At 44.0% G+C, this 22,725-nt stretch overlaps 1 protein-coding gene across 1 annotated transcript in view; it reads right to left on the bottom strand.

The window, feature by feature from the left end:
- Nucleotides 1-238: 238 nt before the first annotated feature.
- LOC111221329 (polypeptide N-acetylgalactosaminyltransferase 10-like) overlaps nt 239-22,725 on the bottom strand; it is a 75,142-nt gene continuing 52,655 nt past the window's right edge. Inside the window, exons 6-12 of the mRNA XM_022744691.1 lie at nt 22,473-22,656; nt 16,630-16,747; nt 11,006-11,113; nt 5,789-6,010; nt 4,803-4,922; nt 1,418-1,567; nt 239-644 (exon numbers count right to left, since the gene is read on the bottom strand). Coding sequence (XP_022600412.1) covers nt 480-644; nt 1,418-1,567; nt 4,803-4,922; nt 5,789-6,010; nt 11,006-11,113; nt 16,630-16,747; nt 22,473-22,656 — 1,067 coding nt within the window. The 3' untranslated portion in view covers nt 239-479. The remainder of the gene's footprint in view (nt 645-1,417; nt 1,568-4,802; nt 4,923-5,788; nt 6,011-11,005; nt 11,114-16,629; nt 16,748-22,472; nt 22,657-22,725) is intronic.

Raw genomic sequence — 22,725 nt, 5'->3', positions numbered from 1 at the left:
AACGAGGGGGAAGAAAAGGCAACAGATAAAGGCAGAGAAAATCTGAAATAGACAAAAGAAGATGGAGGAATGTCAGATAACCGATCAACAGCAAAAACAGGAAGTAGACGGAGCCGCCGCCACAGAATGACAAACACCCCCCCCCCACACACACACACACACACAGTCACTTCTAAACACACACCCATCAGTCAGAGCTCAAGTCTTTTTTACTCTAACTGATGTTTTTAAACCCCCCCCTCCTCCCCCCTCCCCGCTGAACGGTATCCCATCCTGCCTCACTCTGAGCACCCCAAAGAGAAACAGGTGTCACCTCAGTGCCAGGTAAACATGGAGTCGGGGGGGCGGAGTGGGGGGGGGGGCAGAGTTCATGTAAAAAAAACAAAACAAAAAACCCCATTCACAGCAGCAGGAGCAGCAGATCCACGTCCGCCTGCGTCACGACTCCCTTTTCTCTCAGATGGCGAGGGGGCGGGGCCTCAGTTGGTGCCCTGGTTGAAGTGCTCCAGCACGGTGGCGTTGGTCCTCTCGAACAGCCACTGCTGGGTCGGGGAGGAGGGGTTGCACGTGTTCATGAAGACCCGGCGCTCGCTGGCGCTGCAGTCGATGCAGCTGTTACTGACGGGGTGATACAGGCTCTTGTCCTGGAGGGAGACGAGACGGACAAACAGGAAGTGAGGACAGAAGACGGACGTCAAGACTTTGATCGTTTTAACGTTTCTCATCCGAGCCCCACAGCGACACAACTGTTCTACAGTTTCCATTCCACCACAGATTCATCCTGTGGCGACAGAGACGCCCGCAGGGACCGTTTTAACTGTTCTGGTGGTGCATTCAATGACATTCTGACATTCCAAATTTCAGGATTTTTATGCTTGCTTTGTATGTCCGTCCCTCCTATTCTCATGGATGATATCTCAGTAACGCCTTGACGGAACTTCTTCAAATTTGGCACAAACATTCATAAGAACTAAAGGATGACCTGATTTGATTTTGGGGGTCAAAGGTTAAAGGTCACGGGCTTGTTGACCTCACAAACACAGTTTTGGCCTTGTGAATGCAATACGTCCGTTAATGCCTTGAGGGAATTTCTACAAATTTGGTAAAAACATTCACCTGGACTCAAGGATGAACTGATTAGAATTTGGTGGCTAAAGGTCAAAGTTCAAAGGTCAAGGTGACCTCAAAAAAACATGATTTTGCGATTGCGAATGCAATGTCTTCGAGAACTCCTAAAGGGAATCCCTTCACATTTGGTTCACTTTTTAGCCATTACTCAAGACTTCACACAGAAATAATGACAAAATCTCACACAAATGGTTCATATATTATGTGACTCTGGATAAACAGGGATGTAACCTGGAACTAGTTTGAGTGGCGGAGGGATACGAGAAGATTATAAACTCTGATGCCGTACCTTCCTGTAGCGCCACAGCTGGTTGCCCTTCATGCCATGGCAGTCGTACAGGGTGACGGGGCTGTTGTGGGAGATGGCGTCGAAGCAGACTTTTTTAGTGTGCATGGGGTCGCCCACCCGGACGTCCTCCCTCCAGCCGAACGTGAACACCTGCAGGGAACAGATTAAAAAACAAAAGAAATGAACTTCCTGATCAGTGATGAGGTGCATCGGCTCTTCAGATTTCATCAAATCAAACCGGTGGGAGACGGAGACACTGTGGTCTCTCATTACAGAGCCGCCGCCAAAGTTACGAACAACCACAATATGTTTTGTGTTCCGTTTATAAATGAGACCTTTTCTTTTACGAATACACAGTAAAAGTCTAAAGAAAAAGTTTTGTTTTGAGCAGCAGTATTTAACTGGCACTTTCCAATTTTTATACATGAATTTAATCTTGCTTCTTCCCTTCAGACTCTGGTTTTGACCCTCACAATCAGTTTCACTGGCGAAACATAATTACAGCTCCTCTATAGCGTTTTCCCTTTTCTAAAGTTGTTGAGGAAAAATTTCAGAAATGTCAAGGTTCCTCCGACTTGGAAAACTGTTTATGGGTGTCGTGGCCTTTCCACTTGCTCGTGGCTCGGTGTTGTGCTGCCTATTAAAATTAATCCATTAAATGCGAGTGTGGATGTTTTCCTTCTCGGAGAGTTTATCCGCAGATCACAAGCCAGTGCAGCCTCTGTGGATAATAACACGTCTGATTTTATCAAACTCGGTTATTTTCCATTTTGTAGGAAAATTAAAGAGAAGGTATTTTCTGAGGGATCCAACATTTGACCTGTATTAGAGCTGAACTCATCCTCACATGCACAATATTCACATTCTTACTGACTGTGTGAAGATTAAACGTGGTTAAACCTTCAATAACAAGCTTTGAACACAACATCAACATTTTATCAATTTAAGCAACTGTGTGCCAACTTTCTTTCCACATCCAGCAGTTACATAGAGCAACATTATTATTCTTTTGGAGTCATGTTTCCTCTCAGTGTTTCCTCTCTTTTAGCTCCGAGGGAAATATCTGGCTCTCTGTCCATGTGTAGTGTGATTATAGATCAGCTCTAGCTTCTATATTAATACTGTGAAAGTATCAAAGCCTCAGTCCACAGAGAAATGCACACAGCCTGTATTCAGAAACTGAGCCTTAAAACCAGCCGTCAGGACTTCTGGAACTTTGTGATGTCACAACAAAGCAGCCACCAAGCCCCGCCCACCTGGACCCACCATCCAAACCTTGCAGGATTTGGTTTCTCTGAGTGTTTTCACCTGAAATCTGATATATTTTTAGTGGATCACTTGAGAGCTAACTTTAGCCTTAAGTTACAGTTTCGCTAACTGATTTTAGCTGGTTACTAGAGAGGAGATTAAACTGCCAATATATCTTCTAATGGATCAACACTTATATGGAGCTTTACTTAACGTGTTTTCATTAAAGACCAAGATAATCTGAACACTGAGTGAATATCCTGTAATATAATATATGTTCTCCCTGTGCTGTGTGTCCTGTCCTTGCTCAGTAACAACTTCAGTCATCATCACAGACTGAAGCAGCGTTTTCTCATCATCTGTTCATCCGCAACAGAATCACCATGACTCACTGCACTCGGGAGAGACCTTCACGACACTGTGATCGATGACGTCCTTAATGTTCCTCCATTTATGTAATTGTTTGTCAGTGTCCTCATCTGTTTACCTCGGAGCTGCGTCATAAAACCAACACGATGACCAGAGGACTCAGGACTGATGCTGAGGTCGTAATTTGGCAGGAAGCGTCGTTTGAAGTGAAATCGGGGTTTTTGTGTTCAGCGTCGAGGAGCCAGACTAGTTGTTGAGTATTTCTAATTACATGCTTGTACTTAATGTGTGAGTGTGAGTCATTTCCTTGTGCTTTTATTACATTTTTCAAGTCAAAAGATTTTCCTTTTTCATATTTTCATATTTTTGTTGTCTGAGAATAAAAATAAAAAAATCTTTTTTTCCCGCATCATTTTGATTCTATCTCTCGATCGCTCCGTTTCCTGACAGTAAAGAATAAAGCTTGATGTCCAGTGACGGCCGTCGCTCACACAGACTTTTCTGCTCCTCTCGCACCAAATCAAAAAAGCCCTGACGAGGGCGGCAGCCAGAGGGCCTCCTGTGATTTGCAGCAAATCCATTTCTCGCCAGGCGCCTGAACACAGATCGCAACTGTGACACGGATTAAACGACAATGCATCTTCACATTAAAGCAATTAAACTGTCAGAGCTCCGAGGTGCCGCGTTTCAGCGGCAGGAAACAAAAGGGGGACGTTCAATCCATTAAGGCTGCGTTATGAGCTCGGCTTAAAGATCTTCAAGTGTGACGTGCGACAACAAACAGACTCCTTAGGAACAATGCAAAGATAATGAAGCCGTGTGATGCCTGTGTGTGTGTGTGTGTGTGTGTGTTGTTTGTGCGTCTGTGTAAGTGCATTTGACATTTATGTGTGTTTAGAAGAAGAAATACAATCACTAAGGAGACCATGTATCACAGACACAACAGTGAAATGTAATAATGAAATAAAAGTTCTCTGGATTCGACCGCAGTAAAGAAACGAGAAGCTTCTGACACATCTCTGATCTACTTGTACGATACGAAGCATCCACCTGGGACAGGTGTTCTCAGTCAGAACCAAGCCAGGTGCAGTTTCTGTGGAACGAGCTTCCTGAACACCTGAGATTGTCGGTCGGGTGAAGAGGGTCTGTTGTGCTGAGTCGCCATTTAGTAGAAGAGTGAACACATGAGTTTTCATCCTTAAAAAGGAAAGTTTCTCATTGGATTTTTTATTTGTTCCAATGAGTTTTTATTGTTTTTAAATGCTGCTTTAATCTCACCGTCATGTTCTGTTTCTGATGTGTTTCCATGCCTCTGTAAAGCGCCTTGTGTCTGAAAGGTGCTGTGTAAATAACCTTGTATCCTCTCAGGTATTTGACATGTTGCTGCACAGACCGACGAACCTGTGTAACCCGACTCCACCAAACATTAGGAGCCAAAATCCCAAAGATAAATCTAATATTACCTTTACAAATCAATAGAAGAAAACCAACCAACACGCCGTGTAACAGACATCAACCGCTCAAAACACTAAAACTGCTTTTACTTATGTCTGAATGTATTTATTCAATTATTTGATCTTTTCAGTTTATTTCAGTTTTATTTGTTTAACATCCTCCTGCACAACAAGCTAATTCTGTTCTAATGGAAACAGGGTCAGGGTCACATCTTCTGTATCTGTTAATACTCTGAGTCTGTTCGCTGTAAACTAAAACAGGTTTTCAGGGGAGTGTGTGTTTATCTGTTGCGCAACACGCCGCTGCTGCTCACCTGTCCGTGGCTCCAGCTCACCTCGCCCCGCCCCTTCACGCAGCTCTCCAGGCGGATGGGGCTCCCCGACACAAAGTGTTTACTCTCCATACACATGCCGCTGCTGCCCACGTTACGGATCTGCAGCACACACACACACACACACACACACACACACACACACACACACACACACACACACACACACACACACACACACACAGGACACAAGAGACATTCAGCTGTTAGTCAGCAGAGATGAAGCTTTCGAATCATCATCAGTTTGGTTTATTTTTGAAGTCGATGAATCTGATTCACATTAAATCACTCCTCTCACCACACACACACACACACACACACACACACACACACACACACACACACACACACACACACACACACACACACACACACACACACACATTATCATTCAGACAGAGTTTTATTGACAGTTATTTTAGAAACTGTTACTAATGATCTTGATCTTTTGGTTTGATGGTTATGTTGAAATAATTTCAAATTAAAGCGTTTAATAATTAAAAACCATGCCTCGAAGATAATCGCTTATAAAACACTGAATAATTGATGTTTTCTCTCTCTCTCTTTTTTTTTTAACAGCGTTTAAAATCAATGTAAATGTTCAGCAGCTCAGAAACCAAAGCTCTGATTGATTCATGACAAATTGTTTTTTTTCTGTGACGGAAAAGTTTGATGTTTGATAAAAATGTGACGCTAAATATCGAGTGTGGAGTCTCGTCCTTGTGACCACTGAGGAGAAATGAACTCATTAACAATAATATGAGAAATTATCTTCAGGACAAAAATCTGGCTCAAACAAAAAGATAAAAATGTGATTTTAAAGGAAGGTGAGCTGAAGCAGCCTTTAACTTCAACTGCTCAGATGTGTGGTTTATCTTCCTGTGGTCATGATGTCACGCCTTCAAAACCTAATTCGATCTTTCCATGAGATGGTTAATGTGTTTTAAAGTGCGAGGGTCTGACCGTACCTCTCCCCACGCGGCGGCGGGGGGCTCCACCGGCGGGTAGTGTTTGGGCAGATCCCAGGCCACATCGCTCATGAACCACTTGAAGCTCTTGCAGTTGAGCCGGTTCCTCAGCTCCTTCTGCACCGTCATGTCTCCCGCCGACAGGTGGCGGTACTCGGGCCGGCGCTGGTAGATGTACTCGGCGTATTCGTCCATCCACACCTCCGCCACGCGTTTCAGGTTCTGAAATCACAGGGAAACATTTCTGCTTTCATCCCACGTTTCGGCCATTTATCTCACGTCAGCAAAACTACAACCAGTGACTTTTCATTTATTATCTAATGTAAAGTGAAGACATGTTGTTCTTTACAAACTTTACAAACTGTCCAACATGTGACACCCTCTATAAACCTTATAATGTATATGTATGTGTAACCTCATGTTTGTATTCATGAGGCTGATGCGAGTGGAGACACTGAGGGTTCGTCCACACTGATGCCTTTGCACGCTGAGTCCAAATATGTCGTACTCTGAAACTTTCGTCCATCATTTAAGTTTTAAATCTTCGCTACAAGCATTTTAACGCTGCAACTGTCTTTGCCGTTCCTCGTTTGCAGTATTTTCCACAGCTAATCTGCAGAGGAGACAATCTGCTTCCCATGTTTACACCCGCATCAGCATGCTCAGCGTTTTCATTTCAAACCGCTGTTTTTTAAATGAGCGTGGACGTAGCCTGAACCGTGACGGTGAACATGTGTTTTGTAAAAAAAAAAACAAAACAACGAGCTGAAAGACGATAAAAAGCGGAGTAGAGCTGCAGAGATGAACGATAATTCTCTGTGGTTTCATCACAGCGAGGAAATCTTTTCATTTGATCCACTGATAATGAGCTGAAGAAGAGTTGAGAGGAAGACGAGTCAGAGCTCAGTTTCACTTCAGCTGCTTAAACCACTCGACTTATTGTCAGTGATGTTTGTCTGGAGGAAGAAGAAGAATGACTTAATGAGCCACTGTTCACAACGAGAGCAGCGGTAAAAGGTTTGCACATTAACTTACAATACAACAATGTCTACTGTGTTCATGCTGTGGGATATCAACATCCAGCTGAGTCCTGAAGTCAACTGGCTTGTCAGCAGGTCTTTGTTTCTGGACGTGGCGTCTTCACTGAAACAGACTGAGCCATCATCTGTACTTCCTGCCGTCCTTGATGTTTTGATTGATCTGACATGACAAAACGATCAAAGCCGCCGAGCAGAGAGGAAGCCAGTCATCATGCAGGACCTGTCATCGCCCCCCCCAGGAGGCCGACTGATGGAAAAAAATAGAAGCAACTTGTCTCCAGTCATGAAAGCAGATACAACGCTGAACTCAGTTATCTGCTAATTTACAGGGCGGCTTCACAGAAGACAGACATGTTTTTCTGTTTCCCTTCTGTCTTCATGTTTCCGCGGCGGCGACAGCCAGCGCCGGAGGCTTCGCGTCGTCTGTCCGTCCCGTTCTCGTGACCACGACATCTCATTAACACCTTCGGGGGAATTTCTTCACATTTGGCAGAAACATTCACAGACGCTGTGTCTCAGTTCAAGGGGCCAATCTGAAGACCGATGGCGTCACAGCGACGCAACTAGGCTCCTTCAAAATGCTTCTTTCTCCTGGGGCAAATCCTCCGGTGGATCCTCCGTAGCCCAACATTTCCCAAGATTCATTGCGTGCTGGTAACGAAAGCAAACATCAGTGACAGAGAGCCTGAGGATTCTAGTTCTTCTTCTTCTTTTATAAGAAAAAAAGTTGTGATCGAGCTGAACTGAGAGGTTCTGAACCTGGATCAGCTGAAGACAGGTCAGGCAGTTAGTTAGTTAGTTAGTTAGTTAGTTAGTTAGTTAGTTAGTTAGTTACACGCCTCATTAAACAATGTTTTTTATGTGATACTGTCGATACTGTGAAATACTGGAAACACTTAAATTCAAGGGTCAAACAGGTTCAAGCATCAGCTGAAGAGCTACATCATATTATGTAAATGTGGATATTTATAACGACACAGACGAGCATATCTGTTGAATCTGAGGAACAGAATCAGTCACGCTGATGCTAATCAAAGCCCAGGGAAGAATAATGAAGTCTGCTTCACTTCCCTCCACTCTGACTCCGAGCCACCTGCAGGTTCTGCTGCGAAGCGTCTTGACAGGACCACTTCTTGGGGGAAGTTAAAATGTGTTGAGAGCCGTGTCAGCCGTGTGAAACATGTGGGTAAAAGACAGACTGTTTAACTGTCGGATGAAAAGTGTCTCCTCTGATCTTCTTAAGGACGAATATCCTGAACCTGCCCTTCGTTATTCTTGGGGTTCGCTCACATTGCTTCTGCTCCAGCTGCTTTTAGCCACTTTCACTAATTCAGCAGTTGTTTATTCAGATCTGCCAGTTACTTTAGCTTAGCAGTTAGCGCTAGCTTCTCTCTCCGTCTTGCTCGGCGTGTCTCGAAGTGTAAGTGTGAGTGGTTACGTATCCTTGGGCGTTTTTAAGTGGTCATACAGAGATTCTGGAGCTTTCTTAGTGGATAAACACCTGCGTATCAGTAGACTCCACCACTGCTGCACTTCTTTAATCTTTCACTGTCTTTATATCCCAGTGTTCATGTCATGTCACAGGTGTTTGTTTTTTTTTTATTGATTACACTCAAACTATTTTGATGTGCATTTGTAATTTAGCACAAGTTGCTTCTGCAGCAGACTTAATGAGGTCAGTGGGAAATTAACTTGAAAAAATAAAAGAATATGGACACTGGCCATAATGCATTATTTAGTGTGCATTTAGGCCACTGAATTATGCATTTAGAGGCTTTAATGCACGACGAAAGTGGCATCCATATGCTTTCATCGCTCTGCATCAATCATAATGAAAGCATCTGATTTCAGTTGAATAAAAAGAAAAAGAAAAAAAAGCACGAGCAGATGACTGATACAAACTGTGAGCGACAACAGCTGCAGTGCAGACAGGTTGTTTAAGCTCAGACAACTGCAAACATGAAAGATTTACACCTGAGCAACGGGAAGTCCATCCACCTGAAGTCTTTGAGGTGTAAAGGAGTGAAAAAAAACACAGATCCTGTCAGCCTCTGAGGTACGGACGCATGTCTGGGAATACAGATAGCTGCAGCCTCGTGGGTGTGGATGGTGAAATGAATGAGAATACAGGTTCAGCGAGCCTCCCAGGAAGGAATAAATACAAATCCTCCAACAGCCTTTGCAGCTACAGATATGGTGGAGAGAAATAAAAAAAACCCTCCAGCCAACACACACACACACACACACACACACACACACACACACACACACACTCCCTGTAGCATAACTCATTGCCTGCAGCTAAACTCAGGCTCCAGGTGAAGTGGAGTTCAGTGGTTCTGTCTCCCTCCATGTTGACTGGACTCGGGTGGGGTGGGGGTGTGGAAGTGTCTGGAGAGTCTTTGTTCTCACTATCTCTACCTGCTGAAGGGACTCACCTCCTCTTGTGGTGTGTTTTTTTTTTTTTTTTTGTAAAATTTTTTATGACAACTTAAAGTGCAAACAATGTCCTCTGTGCACGTTTCTCTCGCCGTGACACGATCACATGAAAGAGAAACATGATGCTGAAACAGCGAAGAGGAAAATGAAGACTTTGGGTTTAATTCTCACCTCAGGCAAAGGATTTTCAGACCATGACTGAAGCTTCTCTTGGTGAACCGTGAATAAACCCTGACACAAACTAAACTCTTCCCCGACCCCCCCGAAGCACTCCAGCACGTTTAGCATCACAGGACTGACAAAAGACACATTTAAAGCTCCTCCAGCCTAAAGGTCTGTGTCCATGTGTAGTGTGATTATAGATCAGCTCTAGCTTCTATATTAATACTGTGAAAGTATCAAAGCCTCAGTCCACAGAGAAATGCACACAGCCTGTATTCAGAAACTGAGCCTTAAAACCAGCCGTCAGGACTTCTGGAACTTTGTGATGTCACAACAAAGCAGTCACCAAGCCCCGCCCACCTGGACCCACCATCCAAACCTTGCAGGATTTGGTTGGTGGGTTTCACCTGAAATCTGCTATATTTTCATTGGATGACTCAGAAAACAGTCAGCCAATCAGAAGAGAGGCTCAGAGCCTCCTCTCTTCTGATTGGCTCACTGACCTGTTGTTACTAGAGCGGATCTGCATCAAATTTTATGTGAAGTTTGGTGCAAATTAATTAATTTAAAACATGGTTTAAACTTTTGTTGCAATGGATAGCAACGTCATCCTGCTAGTGCACAAATTTGGTAGGTGATAATCTTTTAAACTGGCGACACATCACAGGATAAAAGATGCTCCACATAAGCATCTTCATGTGGTTTTCATGACCTTTTTCCTGACCACGAACAGGCCAAACGTCACATGAAAATAGCTAAATATCTAAATATCCTTCTTCCTGTTGGAGTCGCCAAACAACAAAACCTGTCTGCAGATCTCTGTTACTCTGAATCTGCTTTTCTTTTAAAACATTTACACAAAACATCATCATATAGTTTTAAGTGAAAACACATTCAAATGAAGCATCTCCCTCCCTGACTTCCTCATGTTCCTCCACTAAAATGAAGCAAAGCAGCTGTAAGAGGCAGAGCGAGAGAGAGCGAGAGAGAGAGAGAGAGAAAGAGAGAGAGAAAGGACACGGGGGACAAAACAGACTCCATCACAGCCGGAGGTACAGTAAGTATTTCAGTTATTGTTAAACCTGCTGCCTGTTTGATATTAGCATTCAACATAGCCTCGCCAAGGGGCTAACGGTCAGACTGACGAGACAAAAACAGGGGCCAAGAGGTTTAATTACACATTCAGCGGAGCCAAACAGAGCCAGGTGTCAGGCCGACGCTGAGTCATGCATAATGAATCATGTTCAGCTGCAGGACACATCAACATTTTTTTAAACGTCTCCCACAAATGTGTTGAAGTGTTAAAGTTTGCATTGAATACGGAAGCTTCAGCTCAGTGTTAGAAAACTGTTCTAATTTATTTCACTGCAACATGAAAGAAACTAAAGGGGCTCAAATAATTGTAAAAAATGAATTTAAATGACCATTTAAAGTATCAGTTCAATTTATATATATATATATATATCTGACCAGATGTTCAAGCTCATTTTATTTGGCTAAATTTGGCCCTTTAACACAGGTGAATTCCATCTATACGAACAAAGGCGACCCACCACCTCAAGGATCTGAGACTCACCCTGGCCAGACTGACCCCACCAGGAACTTTGTAGGGGACGTACTTCCTGTAGATGTGTCCGACCCTGGAGCAAGGGATGTCCTCCATCCGACCACCGCACATCCACACCTACAGAGACACAGAGGGAGAGAGTCAGCCTCGATAAAGAGAAAGAGAGAGAGAGAGAGAAAGAGAAAAGGGTTTGTCAAAGCTGCTGCGCTGGTGTTTGTGTGAACAGTGCAAATATCAGATGAGCTATCAAGGTCAACAAATCACAGAGATGAAACAAACACTGTGAGAGAAAGACAGAGCGTGGGAGGACGTGATGAAGACAAAGCAATGGAGGGCAGACAAGGTTAGGACATGAAGAAAAGGAGTGGGAAGATGATTGTTAAACAGAGGGGCATTATTCACTGTACGTTCAGGGTTGTAGGGTACGTTGACCGGGTCAGGAATCCTAGGAGGACTCATGTTTACGACCTCGCTGATTAATATCACGTTAGATTTCATCAGGAGACAAAAGCTAAAAAAGATGCAGATTTCCATCCTCCTCTACGACGGGGTGAGAGGAAGTGAGAACGACTCCACAAAAACGACTCCGAAGTTCGCGGGTCTGCAGATTGCACCGCAGAGACCAAAGCGAGTAAATGACATCAAAGAGAACAAGCAAGTCAATCACGCTTAGCTTAATGATAAAGACTGGAATTGGTTTTGCCGTGCTGCTCGGGGGGGAAAAAGCAGAGCCACCTTTCAAGTCCACAGAGTGAGAGCATTTGAAATTTTAAAGATGGATATTTGAGTGATGTGTTGCTTTAATCATAGTCAGAACGGTTTGAGGTCAGGAGGTCGGACGGTTAAAACGGAGCACGAGCTCTTTGAGATTAAGATCTTTTAACACCACGCATTTTTTAATTTCCTCATGCGTTCACCTTCGTGTTGCACGAACCTTTCAAAGTGTGACATGATGTAGCTTGGTTCTTTTGTTCAGGCAGTTATAGAGCTGCGCTTCAAGGATGTACTGTGCTGTTTCTACCGTTTCACTGCATCGTCTACAAACTTCCACTTCATGTCATTCTTCTTCTTCTTTTGTTTGCACTGATCAGGAGAAGCTCTCAGAATTTCGTTGTATATTTCTTTTGTACAATGACAATAAAGGCTTTTTGTTCTGTTCTATTATTTACAACAACAACAACAAAAACCTGCTGCTGTATGAATCACCTTTCTTTTACAGTTTTCCATTCATTTCCATACAGTGTGAAAATCAAACTGAAGACTCAAGTTGTAAAATCCATCACAGTGATTATTGATTGTGATTAAGTTACATCACGAGTTCTTATGACACTTCACTTTCCTACTGCAGAGTTTCTGAATTAGATTGTTTCAAGTATCTACGGCTTTACGTTACAGTTTAGCTAATTAATGTCACATCATTTCTAGCTTTAGCCTTAAGGTACAGTTTATCTTACTAATGTTAGCTAGTTTCTAGCTTTAGCTTTTAGTTACAGTTTAGCTAACTCATGTTAGCTAGCTGTTAGCATGCCCTTTCATTTCCAGTGTTAGCTTGTCATTTCATTACCAAAATAAAATGTCATGTATGATCTGATGTTACAAACTCTGGAGCTCAGTCATGAGCAGTGAGACGATGGAGGATTAGTTGTTGTAGAGAAACGTTTTCACATCAATATAGAGTTTATTATTTCATGTGGTGGTTCAGTCTTTTACCTTTAACATTAGTTTTTATAATAGTCACCCTCTTTGTTTTCACTCAGGGATTCAGGAGTTTTACCTGTTGGCTCATTGAACAATATTAAAATACGTGTGTGAGAAACACCTCAGGTCACTGAAGCACTGTACTGGGTTTCCTTTCACCCTGGAGAAATAGTTGCCCCCCCCCGACTGACTGACCACTGTGGCCTGTTTTTCTGATTTTCCTTTGGAAATGATTTTTTAAAGTTAACAAAAGCGACTTCTTGTGACTGAACGATATGATCTGGGTTATTCATACTGTGTTTGACCTCTCCTCCCACCTCAGAACACCGTCCTCCACATCCTCCCAAATCCTCTCCTCCTCCTCCTCCTCCTCCTCCTCCTCCTGTCGTGACAAGAATGTCTCCAAATAACTTCTTTCAACATTTTTCCAGGTTATACTCTGCACTGACTCTCTCTGTGCTTTCACAGGCTGCAGTTTAGCGTCTTTCTCAAGGACACATGATGATGATGATGATGATGATGATGATGATACACATGGACTAGCTGCATGGGAAGCTCAGTACTCAATAATGAGGAAAACGTTGCTCTTTCTTTTTTCCCCCATCATTTCCAGTCAGTCTGTTGATATTGTGCATCAGTCTCACTTCCTGATTCTCCAGAGTGGACATCAGCTGGCTGCTATTTCAATTCAATTACCCCCTTGTCAAGTTTTGTCGCACCACTCCAGCTTGGACAGACGGAGGGGAGGCGTGGTAAACGCGGAATGATCCACCCTCTCCACATCTCGCTGTTGGGAAGGTGCGACTTGCTGCGCCAATCCCTTCCATCCTCTTCATCCCTGCACTGAAACACTTGAGCTTAATAACAGGGGGCGCCGAGCTGCAGGAGGGATCAAGAGCTCCAGTTCAGCGCCAGTCAGATTAAATTGAAAGTCTTATCACTCACCTCTACGGCACGACTTCTACAGTGTGCTCACCTCCATACCTGAACACTTCAACGCGCAGCACCGCGGCGGGCGGTGGCATGAGGAGCAATGACTTATCACAGCAGCTAATAATTTACAACCCTGATGACCCCATCAACCCCGGGAACAGCGACTTCACTGCACGTCAAGTCAAAGTCGAGTTCTTGAAGAAATTAGAACAAATTCGTGAAGAAAAATAGTATAAAAATAGAATTAGGTAAAAATGTATCAGAAGAGACGAAGAAATACTGTAAAACTATTTGATTGACTGTTGATGTTTGATCTGGCTTCTTGATCTACGTCGACACGGGAAATGGCGATGATTGAACTGTTGATTGCTTTAAGTCACTCGACATGGTGAATAATAATAATTAATAATAAAACGTTAACGGGTTACAAAAAAAGAGGACTGTTTAAGACACCTGCAGATTTATTAATAAATAAACATGATAATAGAATCCTTTATATTAAAATGCGTTACGCTGAAATGCTTCAACACAATAAAATACTGATATTGAGCTGAGAAGCTGAGAGTAATGAAAAGCAAACAAATAATAAAATCGTGGTAAGGAACTGATGTGGCTGTTTGTTTCTTATTAATTCATTTACAATAAATATAAATGTTTTCTCTTTTTCTGTGGTTTTTCTATCCGCAGGTTTTTCACCGAATGACTAACGATTAATAACCAGTGACCGATGGAACAGAACCATGTGACTGAACTATCAATTTAAATGGCAGAAACCTTCCAAAATAAAAGGAGTAGAGCGTTTTGTCATCGAGTGGTTAAAAGCCGGGTGGATGGATCAATCTCTTTCAAGTGTGTGAAGCTGCACACATTCTTGAAGGACAACTTTACACTGGAAACACACCTATTGTGACAGGTGACCTGAAAACACGGCTCCCTCCATGAGTCCTGCTGAATGTGCAGGTAGGTCCGTGTCACCTGGATATTTCTGGCTAAGCATACTTCCCCTGTGGAGGTTTGGAGCTCTCGCGGTGCGACGTTTTTTTCATGAGCGTATCTGGCTTTCGTGTGCATCCTCATGAGGGTGCACGCTGTGTGTTCATGCTGGAGAGGCGACACACACTCCTGCAGATGGTTTCAGGCTGTATTCCAGCGATCAACAGACGGTGGGGATGACATGCTAAAAAAAAATAAAATAAAATGCAGCTAACACGCCAACAAAGGCGGAGAAGAAGACTGCGAGCACAGATAAAAACATCGAAGGTTTCCCATTATTCTAACAAACTGGAATTGCAAATATTTCTTTGAGAGCTTTGAAGTCTGTGGATTTAAAAAGGACAAAGGAAAGTCGTGCTTCGGCAAAAACATAGACAGAGATGAAAAGAACACACTGTTTTAATCCAACACACCTGAATCTGAACTCTAAATATAACGGATCAGCCACTAGATCGGCCACGGTTCAAAGATGAACATGGAGCTATTTTAAAGGTCTCATACAGTGTAAAGGGAGATGACCATGAGTTTTCCTGATGGGAGAGAGAGAAGCCCGAGAGAGGAGATGTAAAACTGCACTGAGATGGTTTTTATATCTTCTGATGGATCAACCGTTCAAAAAAAACACAGAAGAAGAAGAAAATATGGAGCTTTAATTCAGAGGAGACAGTAGTTCTATCCTCTACATACATGTCAAGTACAGAGAATATATTCTTTATGATTACAACAGATTTGGATTAAAGTTGCTGAATGTCGGAGCGTGCCTGCACCGAGTCTTTATTATGTTCAGTCGTATTAAACATTTAGCTCTGCACGCCGTTTCCTGCTGTTTCCAGATTCCTGCAGCTCCGTCTGTTCTGTCTGCTCTCACACTGCTCGCTCTGTGGAAGCTAAACGCCTCACAGTGAACGTACGCATCACACGTATGTTGAATTTCTGTGCTTAGCAAAAGGGAGTAACAAGGACGAAAACGCACTAACATGAAGACGCGGGAGAAAGTAAAACTGTTTGGACAGCAGATTTGATTCTGGCACTGGAGCTTTATAAACGCTGGAAACTTCACTCTGTGCAACAATGGCGGCCGTATCACACTGCAGCATGCGTCCAATCACATCAGACTTCCCAGCAGCGGCCTTTGTGCTTAATTGAGTGAGACGACAAAAGTCCTTACTCATTCAAAGCAGAATTTAATTATTGTGACGGGTTACTCTGTCAGTCCGGAGCTCGGTGACGGAGGCAGTGCAGGAGGAGGGAGGAGGGGGGAGGGGGGAGGAGGAGGGGGGAGACCAGTGCTTTACATGCCGGCCAAGTCACAAGCAGTTATGGCTTCGCTGTAGAATGATTCATGCTGAGCCACCAGACAAAAGCATAATCTAATAAGGAAGTCTGAGTATGATTAATGTGGAGGGTCTTTGATGCAGCCGAGGATGTTTGGCTTAAATCACTGAAACAAGGGTTGAAACTATAATGAGGAACGTCTCGTTTGCTCAACAAGTCTTTTATCCATTTACCTAAAGAGCTGTGGATAAACAACACATTAGGAGAGGCAATATGTGACATCACTGAACGCAAGCTGATGTCAGTAGCACATGTTTTTTAATGAGCTGCCATGAGCTCAGATTCAGTAATGTCGTCCGTTAACGAGAAAAGAGCTGCGGAGGAAAACCTGCACATGATCACCAAGATGACGGACATCAACCGGTTTCCAGAGTCGGATTCACCGTCTGAACCTTCTTCGTTCTCAGTTTTACAGAAAGGTGGAAGAGCGGCGACGTCAGGAAACGAGCCTGGATCACATCAACACAGACGACTTCAGAGAAATAACACCTGTTGTCTTTCTCCTGCACGACTAATGAGGCAGCTGCTGTTCAACAGGACGGATGGTCAGAAACCTGTTGCTTCTGCTTAGATATGAAAGTATGATGTGTGTATGTCACAGAGCTCGTAATGTTTAACACACTACTGATCATTTCCTGCACTGCAGCTCTGTTGTTGTTGTTGTTGTGTTTTACCTTGAAGGAGATCTCGTACTGTTCTCCTCCCCAGATCTCCAGCCCCGTGTCGTATCCTCCCAGCTCCCAGAACCACTTCCTGTCCACGGCGAACAGTCCGCCTGCCATCACAGGTGACCTGCAGGACACACACAATGAGACACAGGTGAATGTTTGTGCCGGATTTTACGAGATTCCCTCCGGGCGTTCCTGATATATTGCATTCACAAGGTCGAAACCACGATCTTGACCTTTGACCTTTGACCACCAAAATCTAATCATTTCTAATCTTTGAGGCCAAGTGAACGTTTGTGCCAAATTTGAAGAGGTTCTGTCGAGGCGTCACGTACAGGTGCACACCTGTAAAACAACATGTTCATGAAGCGAAGTGAGGAAATCATCCCACGTCAAACACACAAACAAGAGGCGAGATCAGCAGCGCATCACCATGTCTCCCTTTGGACAACATGGACGACATCTTTCTTCTTCTGTCTCTCTCATAAAGAGCAGTTTTCACATGTGCAGAAAACCGTTACTCATTCTCGGGCGGAGATGCGAGCCACGAACGCCGCCTCTTTAAATACGTTTCCCGCATCGACTGACTGGACTCGCCTGACTGGCTAACAGCGTGTCTCAGCAGTTCATCGTCCACGACTGGTATCTGTTGTACGCTGGAGGAAGCAAACGCACAGCTGACAAACACACACACACACACACACACACACACACACACACACACACACACAGCTGCAGCACACACACACACACACACACACACTGGAGCAGCACTGAATGAAACGCAGTGGACAGACTTTCATCAGGAGACAAAGGATAAACAACAGTAGCTGCAGGGGGACAGAGGACTGGTGTATGTGTGTGTGTGTGTGTGTGTGTGCGCGCACAAATGTAGTGATTGCCAACTGTTGTATGGTCAGTGGAGTGTGTGAGCTCAGCACAGAGAGCGTGGACACTGTGTGGGCACTGATTTGCCGGGTGGAGATTGTTAGTTCTCGTTGGCCGGAGGGAGAACACACAAACACACAAACACACAAACACACAAACACACACCTCTCGTCTCTGGAGCCGTGTGCACTGGAACGTCGCGGCGGTGGGAGAAGAAGACGCTGACATGACGCCGGTGAACACCGGGATCGTTCAACCACAACAAGTTCCAGTTTCATTCACCACAACTTGACTTTCAGCATCACATTACATTATATCAGATCATGTGATTTACATTTAAACATCTTTGATTCGGCCTCTCTGTCCCGAGGCTGCAGACATTAATCACTGTCGTATTCATTTATTTATATTATTTATTCACTGAACTGTAACAAAACCTGTTATTTTTATGTATTTTATTTGTTTTATTTATTGACTTTACTCACTGCTGCTCGTTGCTCCCTTGTGCGTTGACCTGCTGCCTCTGACATTAACTGATCAATCTGCCTGTCTGTGTGTGTGAGGTTGTGTGTATGTACTGGTCTTGGGATTAACAAAGTTTTCTGAATCTGAATCTCATCCATTAATATGTTTGTAATAATTTACAATAAATTTAAATGAAAATTTATCTGAAAAGCAGCTGCACTGAGAGTGAACCTGAAGAAGTCGTTGTGTAGGAACTACATGTCAACTTCAGGAGCGTATGTAATAAAAGTATCTCCACTCTTAATGTCATTGTAACGTGAGCATTTCGTAGAAGACCGAGCTTTTATTCAACATTTGTTTTGTTTTGTTTTGTAGCGACTGTCAGAAACAGGAAGCTGCACGTCGGATTACACCAGGAATAATCACAGTCGTCTTCCTCTTTGTCAAACAGCGAACCACGATTCAAACGACACACCTGAAGCTGCACAACACTTCATTTAAAATGCTAATGCGCTGACCCAAAGTCACCGCTCTCACACTGCTGCTCCTGTGTTGCTTAGCAACTACTTTGTTTAGCTGCTGCTCAGGAACGATTTTCTGTTGAAAAGTTGATTTTCTGTTGAAAAGTTGATTTGCTGGAAGGAATATAATTTAATTATGTTATTTTTTTTAAAACAATGGTAGGCGTACGGTACATCATATAGTTTTAAATAAAATAAATAACAATAAATCATCCAGGAAAGTTTAGATATTAGTATTTCTCTGCTTCAATCGATGATATTTTAACTAGAGGTCACGAAGGTCGACTCCATTTCACTTCGGCCTTCAGTCTGGAGACTTCTGAAGGACTGGGTCAACGAAGGGTCACACTTTTCACTTTGCGTCACCAGCTGCGCCCCCGCCCTCACCCTTGCGTCTCAAAGCATGGCTCCCGTCGCCTAGCAACCTTGACAACACGCAACGTTTTTTTTTTTAAAGTCTCTATTGGTTTTAACAGTTGTACCGTCAGCTGTTGAACTGAGCTCAAACACATACTTACATTTAAAAGAAGCAATCCTCAGGCTCTCTGCCAGTGTTGTTTGCTTTCATTACCTGCATGCAATGAATCTTGGGATACGTCGGGCCGCATTTGAAGGAGCCCTTGAAATGGCGCAGCCCGGTGGTGCCGCTGTGACGCAACCTGAAGGACGCGGGCCCCTGAATTGAGACGCAGTCACAGCGCAGCGCTCGGAGATCTACTGACAGTCGCCCTCTGGTGGCCGTACTAATCATGACGGGAGCAGAGGAGAAGGGCTGACGAAACACAGGACTAGTTTCCCGTGTGAATACCACTTTACCCTTTACCGTTCCACAAGCTTAACAGTGTGTTTATTATTGTAACCATGACGATGAAGGTCCTCTACGTTAATGAAGTGCTCATTTCAACCCGGAGAAAACATATTCGAGCCTGAGAACAACCTCACAGAGTCATGAACGTGACTGGAGACTCTCAAGTCTGGGGTTTGTTTTCACTCAGTTGTAAAATACCATTACTGTGATATTTCAGAGTGAACACACACACACACACACACACACACACACACACAAAGGAGGTATGCAGTAGCAACCTGTCTGGTAGCATCAGGGCCCCATACAGACTTGCTTTTGATTGCCAGTTCAAACACACAGTGAGGTACGAGCTCAGAATCGACCTGAACGCCACGGTGGCCACAAATACTGCGAGCAACATTTCTGAGACATTTATTCCTCTTTTAAGTAGAGACAGAGACTGTGCGGCTCTGATTGGCCGTAATTACCCTTTCAACTGTTCTGATGTTACATTTTATTTTTCCAACAAAAAAAAAAAGGAGGAAGGGTTAGGGATCTGCACAATACGACTGCAGACCTCTGCTTTCAGCCAGTGTTCAGCTCCTCTGAATTAATATTGACGAGCGCCGTCTGAGCCGACCTCAGCTGTTCTGGAAACAACTAGAAACACACAACATACAAGTGAAAGGCTGGATTTAGGGCTGTGTATCAAACCTCATTACTCTTTGATTACTGACTCTCTTTCTTCTACTTCATACTTTGCTAAATAAAAATTCCCTGTTTCTGTAAAGACTGAAATCTGTCTGTAGCTTCAATAACAAAAACTATCAAGTACCAGAATCTAAGATTTAAACTCAATGTTTTCTTAATATCCTGTGTTTTATTTTGAAGTGTTGATTCATGAGAAGATATATTTGTGGTTCATCTCAGTGTAGTTTCACATCTCCTCTCTCAGGCTTCTCTCTGGAGCTCTAGTAACGACCGGTCGGTGAGCCAATCAGAAGAGAGGAGGCTCTGAGCCTCTCTTCTGATTGGCTGACTGTTTTCTGAGTGATCCAATAAAAATAAAGCAGATTTCAGGTAAAAACACTCAGAGAAACCAAATCCTGCAAGGTTTGGATGGTGGGTCCAGGTGGGCGGGGCTTGGTGACTGCTTTGTTGTGACATCACAAAGTTCCAGAAGTCCTGACGGCTGGTTTTAAGGCTCAGTTTCTGAATACAGGCTGTGTGCATTTCTCTGTGGACTGAGGCTTTGATACTTTCACAGTATTAATATAGAAGCTAGGGCTGATCTATAATCACACTACACATGGACACAGACCTTTAGACTATATGGAGCCTTTAATGTCTGGTTAGATTAGTCCTCTGCTTCACTTATTCTGTGATGAACACTAAATTTAGCCTATTTTACTGTCTCTGACAACATTCGCCCGGGCAGATATCTTTTTCTTCACTTGTTCTTTTTGCATGTGTCAGTTTGCTGGAGCGAAGGGAAAAAAGAAAAAGATTTAACTCAATGGTCCATGAATATTCCATCTCACAATTTTGATTTAATGAGAAATGCTCAAGTTGATATTCTCCATTTCAGTCTACTGACCTTGAGCAGAGACCGAGTTAAGGCCTGAGCTCACCGCTAAATGCTAAATGAAACATTGAAGCCCAAAGGAGGGGTGAGAGAGAGAGAGAGAGAGGTGATGGCACTGACAAAAGAGACAGTGACGGAGGCATGAGAACAGGGATAAAATCATGCTCACACACACACACACACACACACACACACACACACACACACACACAGACCTCCGAGATGGATTTCGCCGGCGCACCGTGCCTCATTCTGCGCTGCGGCAATGTCAATCAGAATGAAAATGAAAATCTTTGCGACTCAAATTAGATTTGCACTGATGAAGGTCATTTCATTGGGCTAGAGGAGCAGACTAATTCACCAAATGAGGATTGATTCTGATTGTTCTGCAGCTCATTCCTTCTTCTTTAGTCTCTTATCTCGCCGCACCACAGCCGCCCTCTGCCTGACGCTACCTACTGTATCTCCCAGGACACACCAAATCGTCTTTGGCATCCGAACATAGAGAAATGTTGTCGAACTAATCCCTCGAGCCTCCACAAATGGAGTGTCTGGCATCACATGCAGAGTTATTTGGCCCTAATAGCGAAGTCAGTCTGCGGGAATAGTTTTATTTATTCTGGCTTCAGTTACTTAAAGGTTACCTATCTGTGCTGCCGGGCGTCCGGGGGAAGGTCACTGTGGTCAGAAGCTATCAGTCCTGTTTGCATTGGGAGAAGCATCGCCGGGGGGGGAATCTGATGCCGTACACATGAACGACACCTGCATCTGAACAAGTCATTATTTTCTCAGCTGCTGTCAACAATGTGAAAAAGTGTAAAAAAATTAAATAAAATAAATACCAACCAGAATTTCCCAGAGTTCACAGTGACAGATAGAAAGAGCTCAGTCTGTTAAATCCTGAGCAACATTTCAACATCTGGATATTAAGGAGAACATCTGTTTCCCTGAGCTTTCAGCCACATCTCATGGTCTACAGTCAAGAACCTGCGGATAACGAAAGGCTGTGCCGGCTGAAAACGAACAAACCGATCTTTCGTATTGAGAGTTTAAACCTGTATTTACTGCCTCCTTTTACCTTTCAGCAGTATCAGTTCTACAAAACCCAAATACTCGACTCCAGCTGTCGCACAAACTCTCTGCCCTCGGCACTTCCCACAAAACGCTGAACCGCAGCCCGTACGCAGAGGATCGCCGTGGAGACCGACCCGGGGAGCTTCGGGGCTCAGCGGCTCCGATCACGTCGCACAGTCAGAGAGCGTTGTTTGTTAACCGTTTATAGCCTGAGGATTTTACTCCTGATACCTGCTGCCCAAGGACTTCAGAGAGACTCGCTGCTGCGGTCCGGATACGCTCCGCAACTTTCAGTGGCCTGTTAGCGTTAATAACTGCTTTACACTGGAGGCAGGGCGGTGCTGACAGAGGCGTGTACGCTCTGCAGGAAGCGATCAGCGCCACAAGGTCCCGTGCAGCTCATTCAAAAGAAGCGTGGCGCCGACACAGCCGGCTGAATGGCGCACTCGGGCCACAGATGTATGCCCTCATGGCGCAATAAGATAATCAGGATACAATCACAAAAGATAAATAAAGTAGCATCACTCACTCGAAGGGTTCACTGGGGTCGTCCTTCTGCAGCTCGGTGGGGATGGGGATCCGCTTGTAATACATTTCCCAGTCGAACGCCCCTCGCATGGCGTCTCCCGCCTGAGTCTCGTAGCCGAAGTTGTCGTGGTCGATGACGTCGATCATGGGACACACGATGGTCTTCCTGTTCTGGGCGATCCGGTCTGAGAGACACAGAGAGAGAGAGACAGAGAGAGAGAGAGAGAGAGAGAGAGAGGCAGATGGGTCAGTAA

This window comes from Seriola dumerili, unplaced genomic scaffold (assembly GCF_002260705.1).
Source record: "Seriola dumerili isolate Sdu_G_001 unplaced genomic scaffold, Sdu_1.0 BDQW01000086.1, whole genome shotgun sequence".
Lineage (NCBI taxonomy): Eukaryota > Metazoa > Chordata > Actinopteri > Carangiformes > Carangidae > Seriola > Seriola dumerili.
This window is presented reverse-complemented; position numbering and strand designations above follow the sequence as displayed.